General features: G+C 49.0%; 1 protein-coding gene across 1 annotated transcript in view; it reads right to left on the reverse strand.

Moving 5' to 3' along the window:
* The window catches only part of CFAP221 (cilia and flagella associated protein 221), a 164,435-nt gene that overhangs the window by 125,429 nt on the left and 17,991 nt on the right, over positions 1–21,015 (reverse strand). Inside the window, 4 exon segments of the mRNA XM_038747004.1 lie at positions 6,097–6,200; positions 7,119–7,219; positions 9,463–9,558; positions 11,980–12,066. Of these exon segments, the coding sequence (XP_038602932.1) occupies positions 6,097–6,200; positions 7,119–7,219; positions 9,463–9,558; positions 11,980–12,066 (388 nt within the window).

Here is a 21,015-nt window from a genome sequence, read left to right on the forward strand (position 1 = left end):
CTAAGCGCTTGGGAAGTCCATCTTGTATTCATTCATTTATTCAATTGAGCGCTTACTGTGTGCAGAGCACTGGACTAAGCGCTTGGGAAGTCCAAGTTGGCAACATAGAGAGACGGTCCCTACCCAACAGTGGGCTCACAGTCTAGAAGGGGGAGACAGACAACAATCAATCAATCGTATTTATTGAGCGCTTACTGTGTGCAGAGCACTGGACTAAGCGCTTGGGAAGTCCAACTTGTATTCATTCATTTATTCAATTGAGCGCTTCCTGTGTGCAGAGCACTGGACTAAGCGCTTGGGAAGTCCAAGTTGGCAACATAGAGAGACGGTCCCTACCCAACAGTGGGCTCACGGTCTGGAAGGGGGAGACAGACAACAATCAATCAATCAATCGTATTTATTGAGCACTTACTGTGTGCAGAGCACTGTACTAAGCGCTTGGGAAGTCCAAGCTGGCAACATACAGAGACGGTCCCTACCCAACAGTGAGAAGAGAAGCAGCGTGGCTCAATGGAAAGACCCCGGGCTTTGGAGTCAGAGGTCATGGGTTCAAATCCCGGCTCTGCCACTTGTCAGCTGGGTGACTTTGGGCAAGTTACTTCACTTCTCTGGGCCTCAGTTCCCTCATCTGTAAAATGGGGATTAACTGTGAGCCCCCCGTGGGACAACGTGATCACATTGTAACCTTCCCAGTGCTTAGAACAGTGCTTTGCACATAGTAAGCGCTTAATAAATGCTATCATTATTATTTTTATTATTATTGTTATTATTATTATTATTATTATTATTAGACCATAAGCTCATTGTGGGCAGGGAATAATAATAATAATAATAGCATTTATTAAGTGCTTATTATGTGCAAAGCACTGTTCTAAGCGCTGGGGAGGTTACAAGGTGATCAGGTTGTCCCACCTGGGGCTCACAGTCTTAATCCCCAGTTTACAGATGAGGGAACTGAGGCACAGAGAAGTGCCTTACTGTTTTATTGTCCTCTCCCAAGCGACCAGGACAGTGCTCTGTACACGGTAAGCGCTCAATAAATACGATTGAATTTATTAAGCGCTTACCGTGTGCAGAGCACTGTACTAAGCACTTGGAAAGTACAATGAGGCAACAGAGACAATCCCTACCCACCAAAGGGTAGAAATTGAATGCACGAATGAATGAATCAATCAATCAATCAATAGCTCCGATTTAAGCGCTTAGTACAGTGCTCTGCGCACAGTAAGCGCTCAATAAATACGATTGATGATGATGATGGATTGATTCCTGGAGGAATTTGAAGCAGGAGGGAGAGCCAGGGGCAGCAGAAGCCAGAGGGCCAGTTGGGAGCAGCGGAGGCGGAGAGTTGACCGGGAGCTGGAGGCCAGCCTGGAGGAGGCGGGAGATCAGAGCAGAAGCAGCGTGGCTCAGTGGAAAGAGCCCGGGCTTTGGAGCCCGAGGTCATGGGTTCAAATCCCGGCTCCGCCAACTGTCAGCTGCGTGACTCTGGGCAAGTCACTTCACTTCTCTGGACCTCAGTTCCCTCGTCTGTAAAATGGGGATTAATGCTGTGATCCCCCCCCCATGGGACAACCTGATCACTTTGTAAATTCCCCAGCGCTTAGAACAATGCTTTGCACATAGTAAGTGCTTAATAAATGCCATTATTATTATCATTATTATTATCATTGCTGCTCCATGGAGAGGGATGAGGAATGGCCGGCCACAGGAGGGGAAGGGACTTGCGGAGAGGAGAGCTGGTCATTCATTCATTCATTCAATCATATTTATTGAGCGCTTTCTGTGTGCAGAGCACTGTACTAAGCGCTTGGGAAGTCCAAGTCGGCAACATCTAGAGACGGTCCCTACCCGACAGCAGGCTCGCAGTCTAGAAGGGGGAGACGGACGACAAAACAAAACACATAGGCGGCTGTCAAAGTCGTCAGAACAAATAGAATTAAAGCTCTATTCACATTACTGGTACATATCTATTCTATTTGTTTTATTTTCTTAATATGTTTTGTTTTCATCTCTGTCTCCTCCTAATAATAATAATAATAATGGCATTTGTTAAGCGCTTACTATGTGCAAAGCACTGTTCTAAGCGCTGGGGAGGGGAAACAAGGCAATGAGGTTGTCCCACGTGGGGCTCACAGTCTTCACCCCCATTTTACAGATGAGGGAACTGAGGCACAGAGAAGTTAAGTGACTTACCCAAGGTCACACAGCAGACATGTGGCAGAGCGGGGATTCGAACCTATGATCTCTGACTCCAAAGCCCGGGCTCTTTCCACTGAGTCACGCTGTTTGGTAGGGACCGCCACCCACCCAAGTTGGCAACATATAGAGATGGTCCCTACCCAACAGTGGGCTCACAGGCTAGAAGTGAAGTGACTTGCCCAAAATCACACAGCTGACTGTGAGCCCGCTGTTGGGTAGGGACCGTCTCTAGATGTTGCCAACTTGGACTCCCCAAGCGCTTAGCCCAGTGCTCTGCACACAGTAAGCGCTCAATAAATACGATTGAATGAATGAAGTGGCAGAGCCGGGATCTGGACCCATGACCTCTGACTCCAAACGCCGTGCTCTTTCCACTGAGCCAGGCTGCTTCTCTGTTCGTCAAGCACATCGTAAGTGCTTAATAATAATAATAATGCCATTTGTTAAGCGCTTACTATGTGCAAAGCACTGTTCTAAGCGCTGGGGGATACAACGTGATCAGGTTGTCCCACGTGGGGCTCACAGTCTTAATCCCCATTTTACAGATGAGGGAAACTGAGTCCCAGAGAACTGAAGTGACATGCCCAGGGTCACACAGCAGACACGTGGAGGAGACGGGATTCGAACCCATGACCTCTGACTCCAAAGCCCGCACTCTTTCCACTGAGCCACACTGCTTCACACTTAAGACTGTGAGCCCACTGTTGGGTAGGGACCATCTCTATGTGTTGCCAACTTGGACTTGCCAAGCGCTTAGTGCAGTGCCCTGCACACAGTAAGTGCTCAATAAATACGATTGATTGATTGATTGATTGATTCACAAATATGATTATTATTATTCTTCCTGACTCTCCCCCAGTGACCCTCCCTATTTACCCCCTTCCCTTCCCCACAGCACCTGTATAGGTGTATATATGTTTGTACAGATTTATTACTCTCAATAAATACGATTGAATGAATGATTGAATGAATGAATTACTCTATTTATTTTACTTGTACATATCTATTCTATTTTCTTTTGTTAGTACGTTTGGTTTTGTTCTCTGTCCCCCTTTTAGACTGTGAACCCACTGTCAGGTCGGGACCGTCTCTAGATGTTGCCAACTTGGACTTCCCAGGCGCTCAGTCCAGTGCCCTGCACGCCGTAAGCGCTCAATAAATAGGATTGATTGATTAGTCCAGTGCTCTGCACACCATAAGCACTCAATAAATATGACTGATTGATTAGTCCAGTGCTCTGCACACCGTAAGCACTCAATAAATCCCATTGATTGATTGATTGATGAACAAATAGGATTATTTTTATTATTCCTGACTCTCCCCCAGTGACCTCGACTGTGCCCTCTCCATCCCTGACCTTCCCCGGTGATCCAGCACTGTCCATCCAACAGCCCGGACTCTCCCGTCTCCATCTCTACCCTTTCCCATTGATCCAGCTTGGACCATCCATCCCACCGACTCTCCCTTCTCCATCCCTGACTCACCCCCAGTGACCCAGCCCGGCCTCTCCTCTCCCGAAACCTGTCCACATTTAATCTCCCTCCAGATCTTATCCAGACGATTGGCCGCCCGCCACGCGCACCCCTTAATCACCCAGACAGCCGGAGCCCGGGGCCTGCGTCCATCAGGGTGGAGGCCCGGGAAGAGGTTATGATTTATGCTCCCTTTGCCGGGATATGCCACGAGCCTACCTCCAGCGCTTCCGGCTTTCCGGAACCGGGCATTATAAATCGCCCTCTTATTTCCCTTCCCCGTCTGGGCCGGATTCATTATCTCTCCCTAATGTGCCCCCTCCCGCCCCCCAGCCCCGCTCCCCCATTCCAGGGAAAGGCTTTCAGACTCGGCCTTCTCCATCTGGGAACATTCTGCTCCCAATTCCGGCCGTGGGGGTCTGTCGTCCTCTGCCCGGCCAAGGTCGGGAATGTTTCCAGGCCCTGGCAATGCCACCCGCCCCTCCCCTTAAGCCCCCCTCATCCCCCATTAATTTCCCCGTTTGCTGTGCCAAGATGGGTTAAACATTGATGGGGAGACCAGTTCTCCAGGGAAAGGGATGATTCATATTGCGCTTTTCCAGATTGGGCTGGGCTGGAGAAGCAGCATGGCCTATAATAATAACAATAATAGCATTTATTAAGCGCTTACTATGTGCAAAGCACTGTTCTAAGCGCTGGGGAAGCTACAAGGTGATGAGGTTGTCCCATAGTGGGCTCACCGTCTTAATCCCCATTTTACAGATGAGGTCACTGAGGCCCAGAGAAGTGACGTGACTTGCCCAAAGTCACACAGCTGGCAATTTGCAGAGGCGGGATTTGAACCCATGACCTCTGACTCCAAAGCCCGGGCTCTTCCCACTGAGCCACGCTGCTTCCCTCGTGGAAGCCTAGTGGCTAGAGCACGGGCCTGGGAGTTGGAAGGTCATGGCTTCCAATCCCACCACCACCAGTCTGGTCTGTGACCTTGGGCAAGTCACTTTACTTCTCTGTGCCTCAGTTCCCTCATCTGTAAAATGGCGAGGAAGTCTGTGAGCCCCAGCGCTTAGAACAGTGCTTTGTACATGGTAAGTGCTTAGTAAATGCCGTTATTATTATGGGGGACAGCGTGGGACTTTGTCCAACCTCATCATCATCAATCGTATTTATTGAGCGCTTACTATGTGCAGAGCACTGTACTAAGCGCTTGGGAAGTACAAATCAGGTACAAACCTGATGAACTAGTATCTACCCCAGTGCTTAGACCAGTGCCTGGCACATAGTAAGCAACTTAACAAAGTTCTATTTATTCTATTTATTTTATTTGGTGAATATGTTTTGTTTTGTTGTCTGTCTCCCCCTTCTCGACTGTGAGCCCGCTGTTGGGTAGGGACCGTCTCTATATGTTGTCAACTTGGACTTCCCAAGCGCTTAGTACAGTGCTCTGCACACAGTAAGCGCTCAATAAATATGATTGAATGAATGAATGAACAGATTCCACAATCATTATTGTGGAATAATAATAACTGATTATTATCATTATTCTCTGTCCCTCAGTTCCCTTGTCTGTAAAATGGTGATTAAGACAGTGAGCCCTATGCAGGACAGAGATTGTGTCCAGCCCGATTTGCTTGTATCCACCCCAGCGCTTAGTACAGTGCCTGGCACATAGTAAGTGCTTTAAAAATACCATTATTATAATTATTATGAAATGGCACGATTGACATTCGCTGTGGCTCCTCACGGGCGAGCCAGGCGGGGGTCTGCAGCTCACCTGCAGAAGCAGCGTGGCTCAGCGGAAAGAGCCCGGGCTTTGGAGTCAGAGGTCATGGGTTCAAATCCCGACTCCGCCGATTGTCAGCTGTGTGACTTTGGGCAAGTCACTTCACTTCTCTGGGCCTCAGTTACCCGATTAAGATTGTGAGCCCCACGTGGGACAACCTGATCACCTTGTATCCCCCCAGTACTTAGAGCAGTGCTTGGCACATAGGAAGCGCTTAATCAATCAATCAATCAATCGTATTTATTGAGTGCTTACTATGTGCAGAGCACTGTACTAAGCGCTTGGGAAGTACAAATTGGCAACACATAGAGACAGTCCGTACCCAACAGTGGGCTCACAGTCTAAAAGGGGGAGACAGAGAACAGAACCAAACATACCAACAAAATAAAATAAATAGGATAGAAATGTACAAGTAAAATAAATAAATAAATAAATAAATAAATAGAGTAATAAATATGTACAACCATATATACATATATACAGGTGCTGTGGGGAAGGGAAGGAGGTAAGATGGGGGGATGGAGAGGGGGACGAGGGGGAGAGGAAGGAACAAATACTTAAGCATAATACAAATGCTTAACAAATACTATTATTATTATTATTATTATTATTATTATTATTATTATTATTATTATTATTTACCTGCCATAGGGCAGACAGTGAAGGCTTGGTGGGGCTGGGGGATGGTGATGTGGAACTCAAAATCGACCGGGCAGCTGCACTTCAGCGGGATGACGAAGCGTTTGCTGCAGAGCAGAGAAGGGAGGAAAATTCATTCATTCAATCGTACTTATTGAGCACTTACCGTGTGCACAGCTCTGTACTAAGCGCTTGGAAAGTCCAATTCGACAACAGAGACAATCCCTACCCAACAACGGGCTCACAGTCTAGAAGGGGGAGACAGATTTATTATTCTATTTATTTTACTTGTATATATTTACTATTCCATTTCTTTTGTTAGTGATGTGCATTTAGCTTTAATTCTATTTGTTCTCACCACTTGTTTTGTTGCCTGTCTCCCCCTTCTAGACTGTGAGCCCATTGTTGGGTAGGGACCGTCTCTAGATGTTGCCAACTTGGACTTCCCAAGCGCTTAGTACAGTGCTCTGCACATGGTAAGTGCTCAATAAATACGATTGAATGAATGAATTAATGAACAAAACAAAACGAGTAGACAGGCGTCAATAGCATCAAGAATGGATGAATAGAATCATAGATATATAAACATCATTAATAAAATAAAAAGAGTAATAAATATGTACAAATATACACAAATGCTGGGGGGCGGGGTGGGGGGGGAGAGTAGAGGGAGGGAGTCGGCCAAGCGCTTAGTTCAGTGCTCTGCACACAGGAACCGCTCAATAAGTAATAATAATAATAATAATGGCATTTATTAAGTGCTTACTATGTGCATAGCACTGTTCTAAGCACTGGGGAGGTTACAAGGTGATCGGATTGTCCCACGGGGGGCTCATAGTCTCCATCCCCATTTGACAGATGAGGTAACTGAGGCCCAGAGAAGTGAAGTGACTTGCCCAAAGTCACACAGCTAACAAGTGGCGGAGCCGGGATTTGAACCCCCCGCCTCTGGCTCCAAAGCCCGGGCTCTTTCCACTGTGCCATGCTGCTTCATGGAGCAAGGTTAGAGTCTCGGGGTGACTCACCTCTGTCCGAGGGGCACGTCGGTCAGGCTGACGTAGGAGGGGATGCTAAGGCCGTCCAGCGTGGGGTAGGCGTGGATGGGGACAATCAAGGTGTCTTCGCCCTGGGAGCAAGCATGGACAACCTCCTCTCAGTGTCGCCCCGCTGGAGGGACCTGTAGCGGGGTCCCTGGGGCTGTTGGAAGCGGGGTCCCCAGGGCTGTAAGGAGCAGGGTCCCCAGGGTTGTGAGGAGCTGAGTTTCTGGGCCTGAGAGGAACGGGGTCACTGGGGCTGTGAGGAGTGAGATTCCCAGGACTGTGAGGAGTGGGAGTCCCAGGGCTGTGAGGAGTGGGATTCCCAGGGCTGTGAGGAGTGGGATTCCCAGGGATGTGAGGAGTGGGATTCCCAGGGATGTGAGGAGTGGGAGTCCCAGGGCTGTGAGGAGTGAGATTCCCAGGACTGTGAGGAGTGGAAGTCCCAGGGCTGTGAGGAGTGAGATTCCCAGGACTGTGAGGAGTGGAAGTCCCAGGGCTGTGAGGAGTGGGAGTCCCAGGGCTGTGAGGAGTGGGATTACTGGGGCTGTGAGGAGTGGGGTCACCGGGGGGGGTGAGGAGTGGCATTTCTGGGACTGTAAAGAGTGAGGTCCCCGGGGCTGTCAGAAGCGGGGTCCCTGGGTCAGTGAGGAGAAGGGTTTCTGGGCCTGTAAGGAGCAGGGTCCCCGGGGCTGCGAGGACCTGAGTGTCTGGGCCTGAGAGGAACAGGGTCACTGGGGCTGTGGGGAGGGGGATTCCCGGGGCTGTGAGAAGTGGGGTCCCTGGAGCTGTGAGGAGGGGGATTCCTGGGGCTGTGAGGACTGGGATTCTCAGGGCTGTGAGGACTGGGATTCTCAGGGCTGTGAGGACTGGGATTCCTGGGGCTGTGAGGAGCGGGGCCCCTGGAGCTGTGAGGAGAGGGATTCCTGGGGCTGTGAGGACTGGGATTCCCAGGGATGTGAGAAGTGGGATTCCCGGGGCTGTGAGGAGTGGGGTCCCTGGCAGGGTGAGGAGCGGCATTTCTGGGCCTGTAAGGAGTGAGGTCCCTGGGGCTGTCAGAAACGGGGTCCCTGGGTCAGTGAGGAGAAGGGTTTCTGGGCCTGTAAGGAGCAGGGTCCCCAGGACTGTGAGGAGCTTATTGTCTGGGCCTGAGAGGAACGGGGTCACTGGGGCTGTGCAGAGGGGGATTCCCAGGACTGTGAGGATTGGGAGTCCCAGGGCTGTGAGGAGTGGGAGTCCCAGGGCTGTGAGGAGTGGGATTCCCAGGGCTGTGAGGAGTGGGGTCACCGGTGGGGTGAGGAGCGGCATTTCTGGGCCTGTAAGGAGTGAGGTCCCTGGGGCTGTCAGAAACGGGGTCCCTGGGTCAGTGAGGAGCTGAGTGTCTGGGCCTGAGAGGAATGGGGGTCCCTGGGGCTGTGGGGAGGGGGATTCCCGAGGCTGTGAGAAGCGGGGTCTCTGGGCTGTGAGGAGAGGGGTCCCCGGGTCTGAGAGGAGGGGGGTCTCCAGGGCTGTGAGGAGAGGGGTCCCCAGGGCTGTGGGGAGCAGGTTCTCCAGGGCTGTGAGGAGCGGGGTCACCGGCGGGGTGAGGAGCGGCATTTCTGGGCCTGTAAGGAGTGAGGTCCCTGGGGCTGTCAGAAGTGGGGTCTCTGGGTCAGTGAGGAGAAGGGTTTCTGGGCCTGTAAGGAGCAGGGTCCCCGGGGCTGCGAGGAGCTGAGTGTCTGGGCCTGAGAGGAATGGCGTCCCTGGGGCTGTGAGGAGTGGGATTCCTGGGGCTGTGAGGAGTGGGATTCCTGGGGCTGTGAAAAGCGGAGTCCCTGGAGCTGTGAGGAGAGGGATTCCTGGGGCTGGGAGGAGTGGGATTCCTGGGGGGCTGTGAGGAGTGGGATTTCTGGGGCTCTGAGGAGTGGGGTCCCTGGAGCTGTGAGGAGGGGGGTCCCTGGATCAGTGAGGAGTGGGGTCCCCAGAGCGGTGAGGAGAGGGGTCCCCAGGGTTGAGAGGAGGGGGCTTCCTGGGGCTGTGAGGGGTGCATTATCCAGGTCAGTGAGGAGCAGGTTTTCCAGGCCTGTAAGAAGCGGTGGGCCCTGGGCCTGTGAGGAGGGGGGGTCTCCAGGGCTGTGAGGGAAGGGGGTCCCCAGGGCTTTGGGGCCTGGGGTCCCTGGGCCTCTGAGGATGGGGGTCCCCTGGGCTGTGAAGAGGGGGTTCTCTGGGTCAGTGAGGAGCAGTTTTCCCAGGCCTGTGAGGAGCAGAGGTCTCTGGGGCTGGGAGGAGGGGGGTCCTGGGGCTCTGGGGTCCCGGGCCTATGGCTTCCCTGAGGTTGTGGGGGCCCCAGAGTTACCTGGCAGTGGATCCGGATGCAATCGTTGTAGTAGCGCCACTCATCCGGGATGAATTCCACCAGGACGGACAGGGACAAGCCAGGGACCAGTCGCTGCTGGAAGCGGAGTGGGCAGGGGGGCATCGGTGAGAGACCCGCAAGGGTGTGGGAGCTGCAAGAGGAGGAGGGGGAGGGAGAGGAGGAGGAGGAAGAGGAGAGGAAGAGGAAGAGGGAGGAGAGGAGGAGGAAGAGGAGGAGGGAGGAGGATGTAGAGGAAAAGGAAGAGAAGAAGGGAGAAGAGGAGGAGGAGGAGAGGGGAAGAGGAAGAAAAGGAGGAGGAAGAGGAAGGAGGAGGAGGAAGAGAAAGGAGAGGAGGAAAGAGAAGTAGGAGGTAGAGGAGGAAGTGGAAGAGGAAGAGGAGGAGGAGGTGAAGGAGAAGGTGGTGGTGGAGGTGGTGGAAGAGGAGGAGGGGGAAGAGCAGGGAAAAGGAGGAGGAGGAAGAGGAGGAGGAGGACAAAGAGGAGAAAAAGGAGGAGGTGGAAGAGAAGAAGGAGAAGGAGGAGGAGAGAGGAGAGGAGGAAGAGGAGGAGGAAGGGGGAGAAGAGGAGAAGAAGGAGGAGGAAGGGGAGGAGGAGGAGGAGGAAGGGGGAGAAGAGAAGAAGGAAGAGGAAGGGGAAGAGGAGGAGGAAGGGGGAAAAGAGGAGAAGAAAAAGGAGGAAGGGGAGGAGGAGGAGGAAGAGGAGGAGGAGGATGAAGAGGACGAGGAGAAAAAGGAGGTGGAAGAGAAGAAGGAGAAGGAGGAGGAGAGAGGAGAGGAGGAATAGGAGGAGGAGGAGAAGGAGGAAGGTGGAGAAGAGGAAAAGAAGAAGGAGAAAGGGGAGGAGGAGGAGGAAGGGGAGAAGAGGAGAAGAAGGAGGAGGAAGGGGAGGAGGAGGAGGAGGAAGGGGGAGAAGAGAATAAGAAGGAGAAAGGGGAGGAGGAGGAGGAGGAGGAGGAGGAGGAGGAGGAGGAGGAAGGGGAGAAGAGAAGAAGAAGGAGGAGGAAGGGGTGGAGGAGGAGGAGGAGGAAGGGGAGAAGAGAAGAAGGAGGAGGAAGGGGAGGAGGAGGAGGAGGAGGAAGGGGAGAAGAGGAGAAGAAGAAGGAGGAAGGGGAGGAGGAGGAGGAGGAAGGGGGAGAAGAGGAGAAGAAGAAGGAAGAAGGGAAGGAGGAAGAGGAGGAGGAGGAAGAAAAGGAGGTGGACGAGGAGAAGGAGGGGAAAGAGGGGGAGGAGAAGGAGGATCCCCGCTCCCCCCCCCCCAAAGCTGTCCTCCCTGGCTGTCCACCCCCTCTGTCCCCCGACCTTCCAGGCTTGCCCACCCAGTGGTTCTGGCTGGCAGGAGAAGGGGCAGAGGGGGCCACGGGCAACCAGACCGGCTGGGCCCCCGGCCCTCGCTTCTTTCTCCCCAGGCCCGGGGGCAGAAACAGCCCGGGCTGGGAATCAGGGCTCCTGGGTTCTCACCCCACTATCACCACCGGGCTGCTGTGTGACCTTGGGTTTGACTCAGCTTCTTTTCTTTTTTTAAAAAAAAAGTATTTGTTAAGCGCTTACTATGCGGTAAACACTGGAGTAGACTTCTAGACTATGAGCCCGTTGCTGGGACCGTCTCTATATGTTGCCAACTTGTACTTCCCAAGCGCTTAGTCCAGTGCTCTGCACACAGTAAGCGCTCAATAAATACGATTGAATGAATGGATGGATGAATGGAGTTGATCCAGCACTTAGTACAGTGCCTGGCACATAGTGAGCACTTAACAAATACCATAATTATTATTACAAGCTAATCCGGTTGGACACAGTCCCTGCCCTGCGTGGGGCTCACAGTCTTCATCCCCATTTGACAGATGAGGGAACTGAGGCCCAGAGAAGTGAAGTGACTTGCCCAAGATCACACAGCAGACCAGTGGCGGGGGCCAGGATTAGAACCCAGGTCCCTCAGGCCCAGGCTCTTTCCACTAAGCCATGCTTCTTCTTCACTTCTCCGTGCCTCAGTTTCCGCATCTGCAACGTGGCTCAGTGGAAAGAGCACGGGCTTTGGTGTCAGCGGTCATGGGTTCAAATCCCAGCTCTGCCAACTGTCAGCTGTGTGACTTTGGGCAAGTCACTTCACTTCTCTGTTACCTCCTCTGGAAAATGAGGATGAAGACTGTGAGCCCCCCATGGGACAACCTGATCACCTTGTAACCTCCCCAGTGCTTAGAACAGTGCTTTGCACATAGTAAGCACTTAATCAATCAATCGTATTTATTGAGCGCTATTAATGGTATTAATAAATACCATTCTTGTTATTATTATCTGCAAAATGGGGATTCGATCCCTGTTCTCACCTCCCCGTTACCCGGGGAACCCCATCTGGGACACGGACCATTTCCGACCCGATGATCTCGTTTCTACCCCAGCGCTTAGTACACTGTTTGGCACCTAATAAGCGCTGAACAGATACCACAATCATGATTATTATTACAAACGGAAGGTAGGACAGGGGCGTTGACAACACAGACCTTTTTAATGTATTTGATTCTAAAGTATCTTGTCTGTGGGGGTAAGATGAGAGGGTTGATGACGTCTTCGGAGATATTGAGCAGGTTCTGTGGGCAAGAAGATGAAACTCGGAAAAATAAATAGGAACGACCGATTGGATGAATCAATCAGACTTGATTAACACCATTCATTCACTCAGTCGTATTTATTGAGTGCTCATTGTGAGCAGGGCACTGTACTAAGTGCTTGGAAAGTGCAATTCAGCAATAGAGAGAGACAATCCCTGCCCACACCGGGTTTACAGTCTAGAAGGGGGAAGACAGACATCAAAACAAGTAAACAGGCATCAAATAAATAGAATTACGGATTTGTACCCATCAAAAGAAGTAAACAGGCATCAAATAAATAGAATTACGGATTTGTACACATCAAAAGAAGTAAACAGGCATTATTATAAATAAATAGAATTTTCGGTATGTCCATATGTACACAAATGCTTGGGGCAGGGAGGGTGGGTAATAATAATAATAATGATAATGGCATTTATTAAGCGCTTACTACATGCAAAGCACTGTTCTAAGCGCTGGGGAGGTTACAAGGTGATCAAGTTGTCCCACGGGGGGCTCACAGTCTTCATCCCCATTTTACAGATGAGGGAACTGAGGCACAAAGAAGTGAAGTGACTTGCCCAAAGTCACACAGCTGACAAGTGGCGGAGCCAGGATTTGAACCCATGAACTCTGACTCCAAAGCCCGGGCTCTTTCCACTGAGCCACACTGCTTCTCAATGAAGATGAAGGATGAAGACTGGGAGCCCCCGTGGGACAACCTGATCACCTTGTAACCTCCCCAGCGCTTAGAACAGTGCTCTGCACGTAGTAAGTGCTTAATAAATGCCATTATCGTTATTATTATCATTATCATTATTATTATTATATAATATTAATATTATAGTTATTAATAATATGAGTAATTAAGCACTGTTCTAAGCGCTGCGGAGGTTACAAGGTGATCAAGTTGTCCCATGGGGGGCTCACAGTCTTCATCCCCATTTTATAGATGAGGGAACTGAGGCACAAAGAAGTGAAGTGACTTGCCCAAAGTCACACAGCTGACAAGTGGCGGAGCCGGAATTTGAACCCATGTCCTCTGATTCCAAAGCCCGGGCTCTTTCCACTGAGCCACGCTGCTTCTCAATGAAGATGAAGGATGAAGACTGGGAGCCCCAGTGGGACAACCTGATCACCTTGTAACCTCCCCAGCGCTTAGAACAGTGCTCTGCACGTAGTAAGCGCTTAATAAATGCCATTATTTTTATTATTATTCATCCCCATTTTACAGATGAGGTAACTGAGGGACACGGAAGTGAGGTGACTTCCCCAAAGTCACACAGCTGACAAGTGGCGGAGCCAGGATTTGAACCCATGACCTCTGACTCCAAAGCCTGTCCTCTTTGCAACGGGCCACGCTGCTGCTCTAGAGCAAAAGGAGCAAAGGGAGGGAGTTGGGGTGACGGGGAGGGACAGCTGAGGAAAAGGGGGGCTTAGTCTGGGAAGGCCTCCTGGAGGAGGTGAGCCCTCAGTAGGGCTATTTATTGAGCGCTTACTGCGTGTAGAGCACTGTATCAAAGTGCTTGGGAAAGTAAAATACAGTTAGTAACCACGATCCCTGCCTTCAAGTAGCTGACAGTCTACTGGGTGCACAGCACTGACCTGAAACCTCCAGAGTTGTAGATATAATCCCTGCCTTTTAAAAGATTTACGTTGTTTAGTGGTAAGAGCCCTGGTTTGGGAGTCAGAGGTCATGGGTTCTAATCCTGACTCCGCCCCTTGTCAGCTGGGTGACTCTGGGCAAGTCACTTCACTTCTCTGAGCCTCAGTTTCCTCATCTGCAAAATGGGGATTAAGACCGTGAGCCCCACGGGGGACAACCTGATTACCTTGAATCTGCCCCAGTGCTTAGAATAATAATAATAACGACATTTATTAAGTGCTTACTATGTGCAAAGCACTGTACTAAGCGCTGGGGAGGTTACAAGGTGATCAGGTTGTCCCATGAGGGGGCTCACAGTCTTAATCCCCATTTTCCAGATGAGGTAACTGAGGCCCAGAGAAGTGAAGCGACTTGCCCAAAGTCACGCAGCTGACAATTGGTGGAGCTGGGATTTGAACCCATGACCTCTGACTCCAAAGCCCGGGCTCTTTCCACCTCCGCACACAGTCAGCGCTCAATAAATAACGATTGAATGAATCAATGACTAGCGCTTCTGGACTGTGAGCCCCTTGTTGGGTAGGGACCGTCTCGTTATGTTGCTGATTTGTACTTTTCAAGTGCTTAGTACAGTGCTCTGCACACAGTAAGTGCTCAATAGATACGATTGAATGAGTCAATGCTTGGCACACAGCGAGTGCTTAAGAAATACCATCATTATTATCGTTATTATTTGCAGTCTAGTAGGGGAGGCAATCAATCAATCGTATTTATTGAGCGCTTACTGTGTGCAGAGCACTGTACTAAGCGCTTGGGAAGTCCAAGTTGGCAACATATAGAGACGGTCCCTACCCAACAGTGGGCTCACGGTGATTTATGGATTGATCAGTGTGGTAGCAGTTTGGAGAGAAAAGAGCAGATTATAGGGCGCTGTAATGGAAGAACTGGCACGATTCGGTGACGAATGGAATATGAGGCTGTCCTTCCTAAGTGTTCAGTACAGTGCACTGTCATACAGTGGGCGTTCAGTAAATTCCACTCCAACTGCAATCGTCACACTTCCCAAGCGTTCAGTAAAGTGCAATGTCACCCATTCATTGATTCATTCATTCAGTCGTATTTACTGAGTGCTTACTGTGCGCAGAGCACTGTACTAAGCGCTTGGGAGAGGACAATAGAGCAATAAACAAATACGTTCCCTGCCTACAAGGAGCTTGCAGTTTAGAGTGTCTACAGTCTACAGAGAAGCAGCGTGGCTCAGTGGAAAGAGCCCGGGCTTTGGAGTCAGAGGTCATGGGTTCAAATTTCGGCTCCACCAATTGTCTGCTGTGTGACCTTGGGCAAGTCACTTCACTTCTCTGGGCCTCAGTTACCTCATCTGTAAAATGGGCATTAAGACTGTAATCGCGCCCCCCCCCCCCCCCCCCCCCCGACGCGGGACAATCTCATCACCTTGTAACCTCCCAAGTGCTTAGAACAGTGCTTGGCACATAGTAAGCGCTTAATAAATGCTATCATTATTATTAATAAGCAAATACATTCCCTGCCTACAAGGAGCTTGCAGTCTAGAGAGTCTACAGTCTACAGAGAAGCAGCGTGGCTCAGTGGAAAGAGCCCGGGCTTTGGAGTCAGAGGTCGTGCGTTCAAATCCCAACTCCGACAATTGTCAGCTGTGTGACCTTGGGCAAGTCACTTCACTTCTCTGGGCCTCAGTTCCCTCATCTGTAAAATGGGGATGAAGACTGTGAGCCCCCTGTGGGACAACCCGATCACCTTGTAGCCTCCCCAGCGCTTAGAACTGTGCACATAGTAAGCACTTAATAAATGCCATCATTATTATTATTTATTCATTCATTCAATCATATTATTATTATTAGAGGAGAGAGACATGAATATAAATAAATAATAATAATAATAATAATAATGGTATTTATTAAGCGCTTACTATGTGTAAAGCACTTCTAAGCTCTGGGGAGTTTACAAGGTGATCAGGTTGTCCCACGAGGAGCTCACAATCCTAATCCCCATTTTACAGATGAGGTAACTGAGGCCCAGAGAAGTGAAGTGACTTGCCCAAAGTCACACAGCTGACAAGTGGCGGAGCCGGAATTTGAACCCATGACCTCTGACTCCGAAGCCCGGGCTATTTCCACTGAGCCACGCTGAAATAAGTGACAGATATGGACATGTTATATCGGTCCGGTTCTCCCTCTTCTAGACTGTGAGCCCACTGTTGGGTAGGGACTGTCTCTATACGTTGCCAACTTGGACTTCCCAAGCGCTTAGTACAGTGCTCTGCATACAGTAAGCGCTCAATAAATATAATAATAATAATGATGGCATTTGTTAAGCCCTTACTATTTGCAAAGCACTGTTCTAAGCGCTGGGGGGATACAAGGTGATCAGGTTGTCCCGCGTGGGGCGCACAGTCATCATCCCCATTTTACAGATGAGGTAGCTGAGGCTCCGAGAAGTGAAGTGACTTGCCCAAAGTCACACAGCAGACATGTGGCGGAGCCGGGATTCGAACCCACGCCCTCTGCCTCCAAAGCCCGAGCTCTGTCCACTGAGCCACGCCGTGATTGAATGAATGAATGAGCAAAGGGAAGCAGCATGGCTTGGGGGTCAGAGGTCATGGGCTCTGAATGAATGAATGAAAGATACAAATTTGTTAAGTCTCTGTCCCGCATGGGGCTCACAGTCTACATAGGAGGGAGAAAACAACAACTGAGGCACCGAGAATCAATCAATCAATCAATCAATTGTATTTATTGAGCGCTTACTGTGTGCAGAGCACTGTACTAAGCGCTTGGGAAGTACAAGTTGGTAACATGTGTGTTCAACACCGTTCTAAGCACTGGGGTAGATACGAGTGAATTATAGTTCAGTATATAGTGAATTATAGTTCAGTATATAGTGAATTATAGTTCAGTATATAGTGAATTATAGTTCAGTATATACTGAATTATAGTTCAGACACAGTTCCTGTCCCTGGTGGGCTTCACAGTTCAAGTAGGAGAACCGAGAAGTTAAGTGAGTTATCCAAGGTCACACAGCAGGCAACCGGCAGAGCCGGGAGTTGAACCCAGCTCCTCTAACTGCCGGGTCCAGGCTCAGGATCTTTTTTTTTTTTTTAATGGCATTTACTAAGCGCTTACTATTCATTCATTCATTCAGTAGTATTTATTGAGCGCTTACTGTGTGCAGAGCACTGGACTAAGCGCTTGGGAAGTCCAAGTCGGCAACATATAGAGAAGGCCCCTACCCAACAGCGGGCTCACAGTCTATAAAGCACTGTTTTAATAATAATAATAATGATGGCATTTGTTAAGCGCTTACTATGTGCAAAGCACTGTTCTAAGCGCTGGGGGGATACAAGGTGATCAGGTTGTCCCACGGGGGGCTCACAGTTCTTCATCCCCATTTTACAGATGAGGTAACTGAGGCTCAGAGAAGTTAAGTGACTTGCCTAAGGTCACACAGCGGACATGTGGCGGAGCCGGGATTCGAACCCATGACCTCTGACTCGTAAGCCCGTGTTCTTTCCACTGAGCCATGCTGCTTCTCTGTTCTAAGCACTGTGGGGGTTACAAGGATATATGTTTGTATGTATTTATTACTCTATTTATTTATTTTACTTATCCATTCTATTTATTTTATTTTATTAATATGTTTTGTTTTGTACTCCATCTCCCCCTTCTAGACTGTATTGTACTTATCTATTCTATTTATTTTATTTTATTAATATGTTTTGTTTTGTTCTCCGTCTCCCCCTTCTAGACTGTATTTTACTTATCCATTCTATTTATTTCATTTTATTAATATGTTTTGTTTTGTTCTCCGTCTCCCCCTTCTAGACTGCGAGCCCACTGTTGGGTAGGGACCATCTCTTCTATTTATTTTATTTTATTAATATGCCTTGGTTTGTTCTCCGTCTCCCCCTTCTAGACTGTATTTTACTTATCTATTCTATTTATTTCATCTTATTAATATGTTTTGTTTTGTTCTCCGCCTCCCCCTTCTAGACTGTGAGCCCACTGTTGTGTAGGGACAGTCTCTTCTATTTATTTTATTTTATTAATATGTCTCGTTTTGTTCTCCGTCTCCCCCTTCTAGACTGTATTTTACTTATCTATTCTATTTATTTCATCTTATTAATATGTTTTGTTTTGTTCTCCGCCTCCCCCTTCTAGACTGTGAGCCCACTATTGTGTAGGGACAGTCTCTTCTATTTATTTTATTTTATTAATATGTCTTGTTTTGTTCTCCGTCTCCCCCTTCTAGACTGTATTTTACTTATCCATTCTATTTATTTCATTTTATTAATATGTTTTGTTTTGTTCTCCGCCTCCCCCTTCTAGACTGCGAGCCCACTGTTGGGTAGGGACCGTCTCTTCTATTTATTTTATTTTATTAATATGCCTTGTTTTGTTCTCCGTCTCCCCCTTCTAGACTGTATTTTACTTATCTATTCTATTTATTTTATTTTATTAATACGTTTTGTTTTGTTCTCCGTCTCCCCCTTCTAGACTGCGAGCCCACTGTTGGGTAGGGACCGTCTCTATACGTTGCCAACTTGGACTTCCCAAGCGCTTAGTCCACACAGTAAGCGCTCAATAAATACGATTGATTGATTGATCAGGTTGTCCCACGGGGGGTCACAGTCTTAATCCCCATTTCACAGATGAGGGAACTGAGGCCCGGGGAAGTGAAGTGACTTGCCCAGAGTCCCATAGCTGACAAGTGGCAGAGCCAGGATTTGAACCCATGACCTCTGACTCCAAAGCCCGGGCTCTTTCCACTGCGCCACGCTGCTTCTTCTGCTTTCCATTAGATCACGCCGCTATCTCAGGAAATTCCATTACGATGATTGTCGCGCTATTTTTTCTTTCTGGCTGTGAGCCGGGCACTGTACTAAGCACCGAGGTCGATACGAGCTAATCAGGTTGGACACTGTCCATATCCCACGCGGGGCTCACATTCCCAATCCTCATTTTCTTAGACGAGATAACTGAGGCACGGAGCAGGTGACTTGCTCAAGGTCACGCAGCCGACGAGTAGCGGAGCCGGAATTAGAACCCAGGTCCTTCTAGACTGCGAGCCCGCTGGTGGGTAGGGACCTTCTCTATATGTGACCTTCACCTGTATATATGTATATATGTTTGTACATATTTATTACTCTATTTTATTTGTACATGTCTATTCTATTTATTTTATTTTGTTAGTATGTTTGGTTTCGTTCTCTGTCTCCCCCTTTTAGACTGTGAGCCCACTGTTGGGTAGGGACTGTCTCTGTATGTTGCCAATTTGGACTTCCCAAGCGCTTAGTACAGTGCTCTGCACATAGTAAGCACTCAATAAATACGATTGATGATGATGATGATGATGATGATGATGCGGCCAACTTGGACTTCCCAAGCGCTTAGTCCAGTGCTCTGCACACAGTAAGCGCTCCGTAAGTACGATTGATTGATTGATTGATTAATAATAATGATGGCATTTGTTAAGCGCTTACTCTGTGCAAAGCACTGTTCTAAGCGCTGGGGGGATACAAGGTGATCAGGTTGTCCCATGGGGGGCTCACAGTCTCCATCCCCATTTTACAGGTGAGGGAACTGAGGCTCTGAGAAGCGAAATGACTTGCCCAAGGTCACACAGCAGACATGTGGTGGAGCTGGGATTCGAACCCATGACCTCTGACTCCAAAGCCCGGGCTCTTTCCACTAGGCCATGCTGCTCCATAAAGCGCTCCATAAATACGATTGATTGATTGATTGATTCTGACTCTATACGTTGCCAACTTGGACTTCCCAAGCGCTCAGTACAGTGTCCTGCACACAGTAAGCGCTCCATAAATACGATTGATTGATTGATTGATTCTGACTCTTGGGCCCTATTTTAGCCATTAATAATAATAGTAATAATAATAATAATAATAATAATAATGGCATGTATTAAGCGCTTACTATGTGCAAAGCACTGTTCTAAGCACTGGGGAGGCAACAAGGTGATGAGTTTGTCCCATGGGGGGCTCACAGTCTTCATCCTCATTTTACAGATGAGGCAACTGAGGCCCAGAGAATAATAATCACAATAATAATAATGATGGTATTTGTTAAGCGCTTACTATGTGCAAAGCACTGTTCTAAGCGCTGGGGAGGCTACAAGGTGATCAGGTTGTCCCATGGGGGGACTCACAGTCTTAATCCTCATTTTACAGATGAAGGAACTGAGGCCCAGAGAAGTGAAGTGACTTGCCCAAAGTCACACAGCTGACAATTGGCGGAGCCAGGATTTGAACCCATGACCTCTGACTCCAAAGCCCGGGCTCTTTTCCACTGAGCCACACTGCTTCTCTACTGTATGAATGCATCTGTCTAGTGTTGTTTGGTTCCTTCCCAAGCACTTAGTATAGTGCTCAGCACACAGTAAGCGCTCAATAAACCGGACTGAATGTATGACCGAAGGAAGAGAAGCAGTGTGGCTCAGTGGAAAAGAGCCCGGGCTTTGGAGTCAGAGGTCATGGGTTCAAATCCCACCCTTGCCCATTGTCAGCTGTGTGACTTGGGGCAAGTCGCTTCACTTCTCTGGGCCTCAGTTACCTCATCTGTAAAATGGGGATGAAGACAGTGAGCCCCACGGGGGACAACCTGATCACCTTGTATCCTCCCCAGCGCTTAGAACAGTGCTTTGCACATAGTAAGCGCTTAACAAATACCAAACTATTATTATTATTATAATCCGAGCGCTACCTGACCGTGAAGCCAATGTGACGGCTCCACGTGGGGTGCATTTTAAGGAGAACGAGATTCCAATCAATCAATCAATCAATCAATCGTATTTATTGAGCGCTTACTGTGTGCAGAGCACTGTACTAAGCGCTTGGGAAGTCCAAGTTGGTAACATGTGTGTTCAACACTGTTCTAAGCACTGGGGTTTTGGTTTTGTTCTCTGTCTCCCCCTTTTAGACTGTGAGCCCACTGTTGGGTAGGGACTGTCTCTCTATGTTGCCAATTTGTACTTCCCAAGCGCTTAGTACAGTGCTCTGCACATAGTAAGCGCTCAATAAATACGATTGATGATGATGATGATGGGGTAGATACAAGTGAATTATAGTTCAGTATATAGTGAATTATAGTTCAGTATATAGTGAATTATAGTTCAGTATATAGTGAATTATAGTTCAGACACAGTTCCCGTCCCTGGTGGGCTTCACAGTTCAAGTAGGAGAACCGAGAAGTTAAGTGAGTTACCCAAGGTCACACAGCAGGCAACTGGCAGAGCCATGAGTTGAACCCAGCTCCTCTAACTCCCGGGCCCAGGCTCAGGAACTTTTTTTTCTTTTT

Source organism: Tachyglossus aculeatus, chromosome 1, assembly GCF_015852505.1.
Source record: "Tachyglossus aculeatus isolate mTacAcu1 chromosome 1, mTacAcu1.pri, whole genome shotgun sequence".
NCBI classification, from domain to species: domain Eukaryota; kingdom Metazoa; phylum Chordata; class Mammalia; order Monotremata; family Tachyglossidae; genus Tachyglossus; species Tachyglossus aculeatus.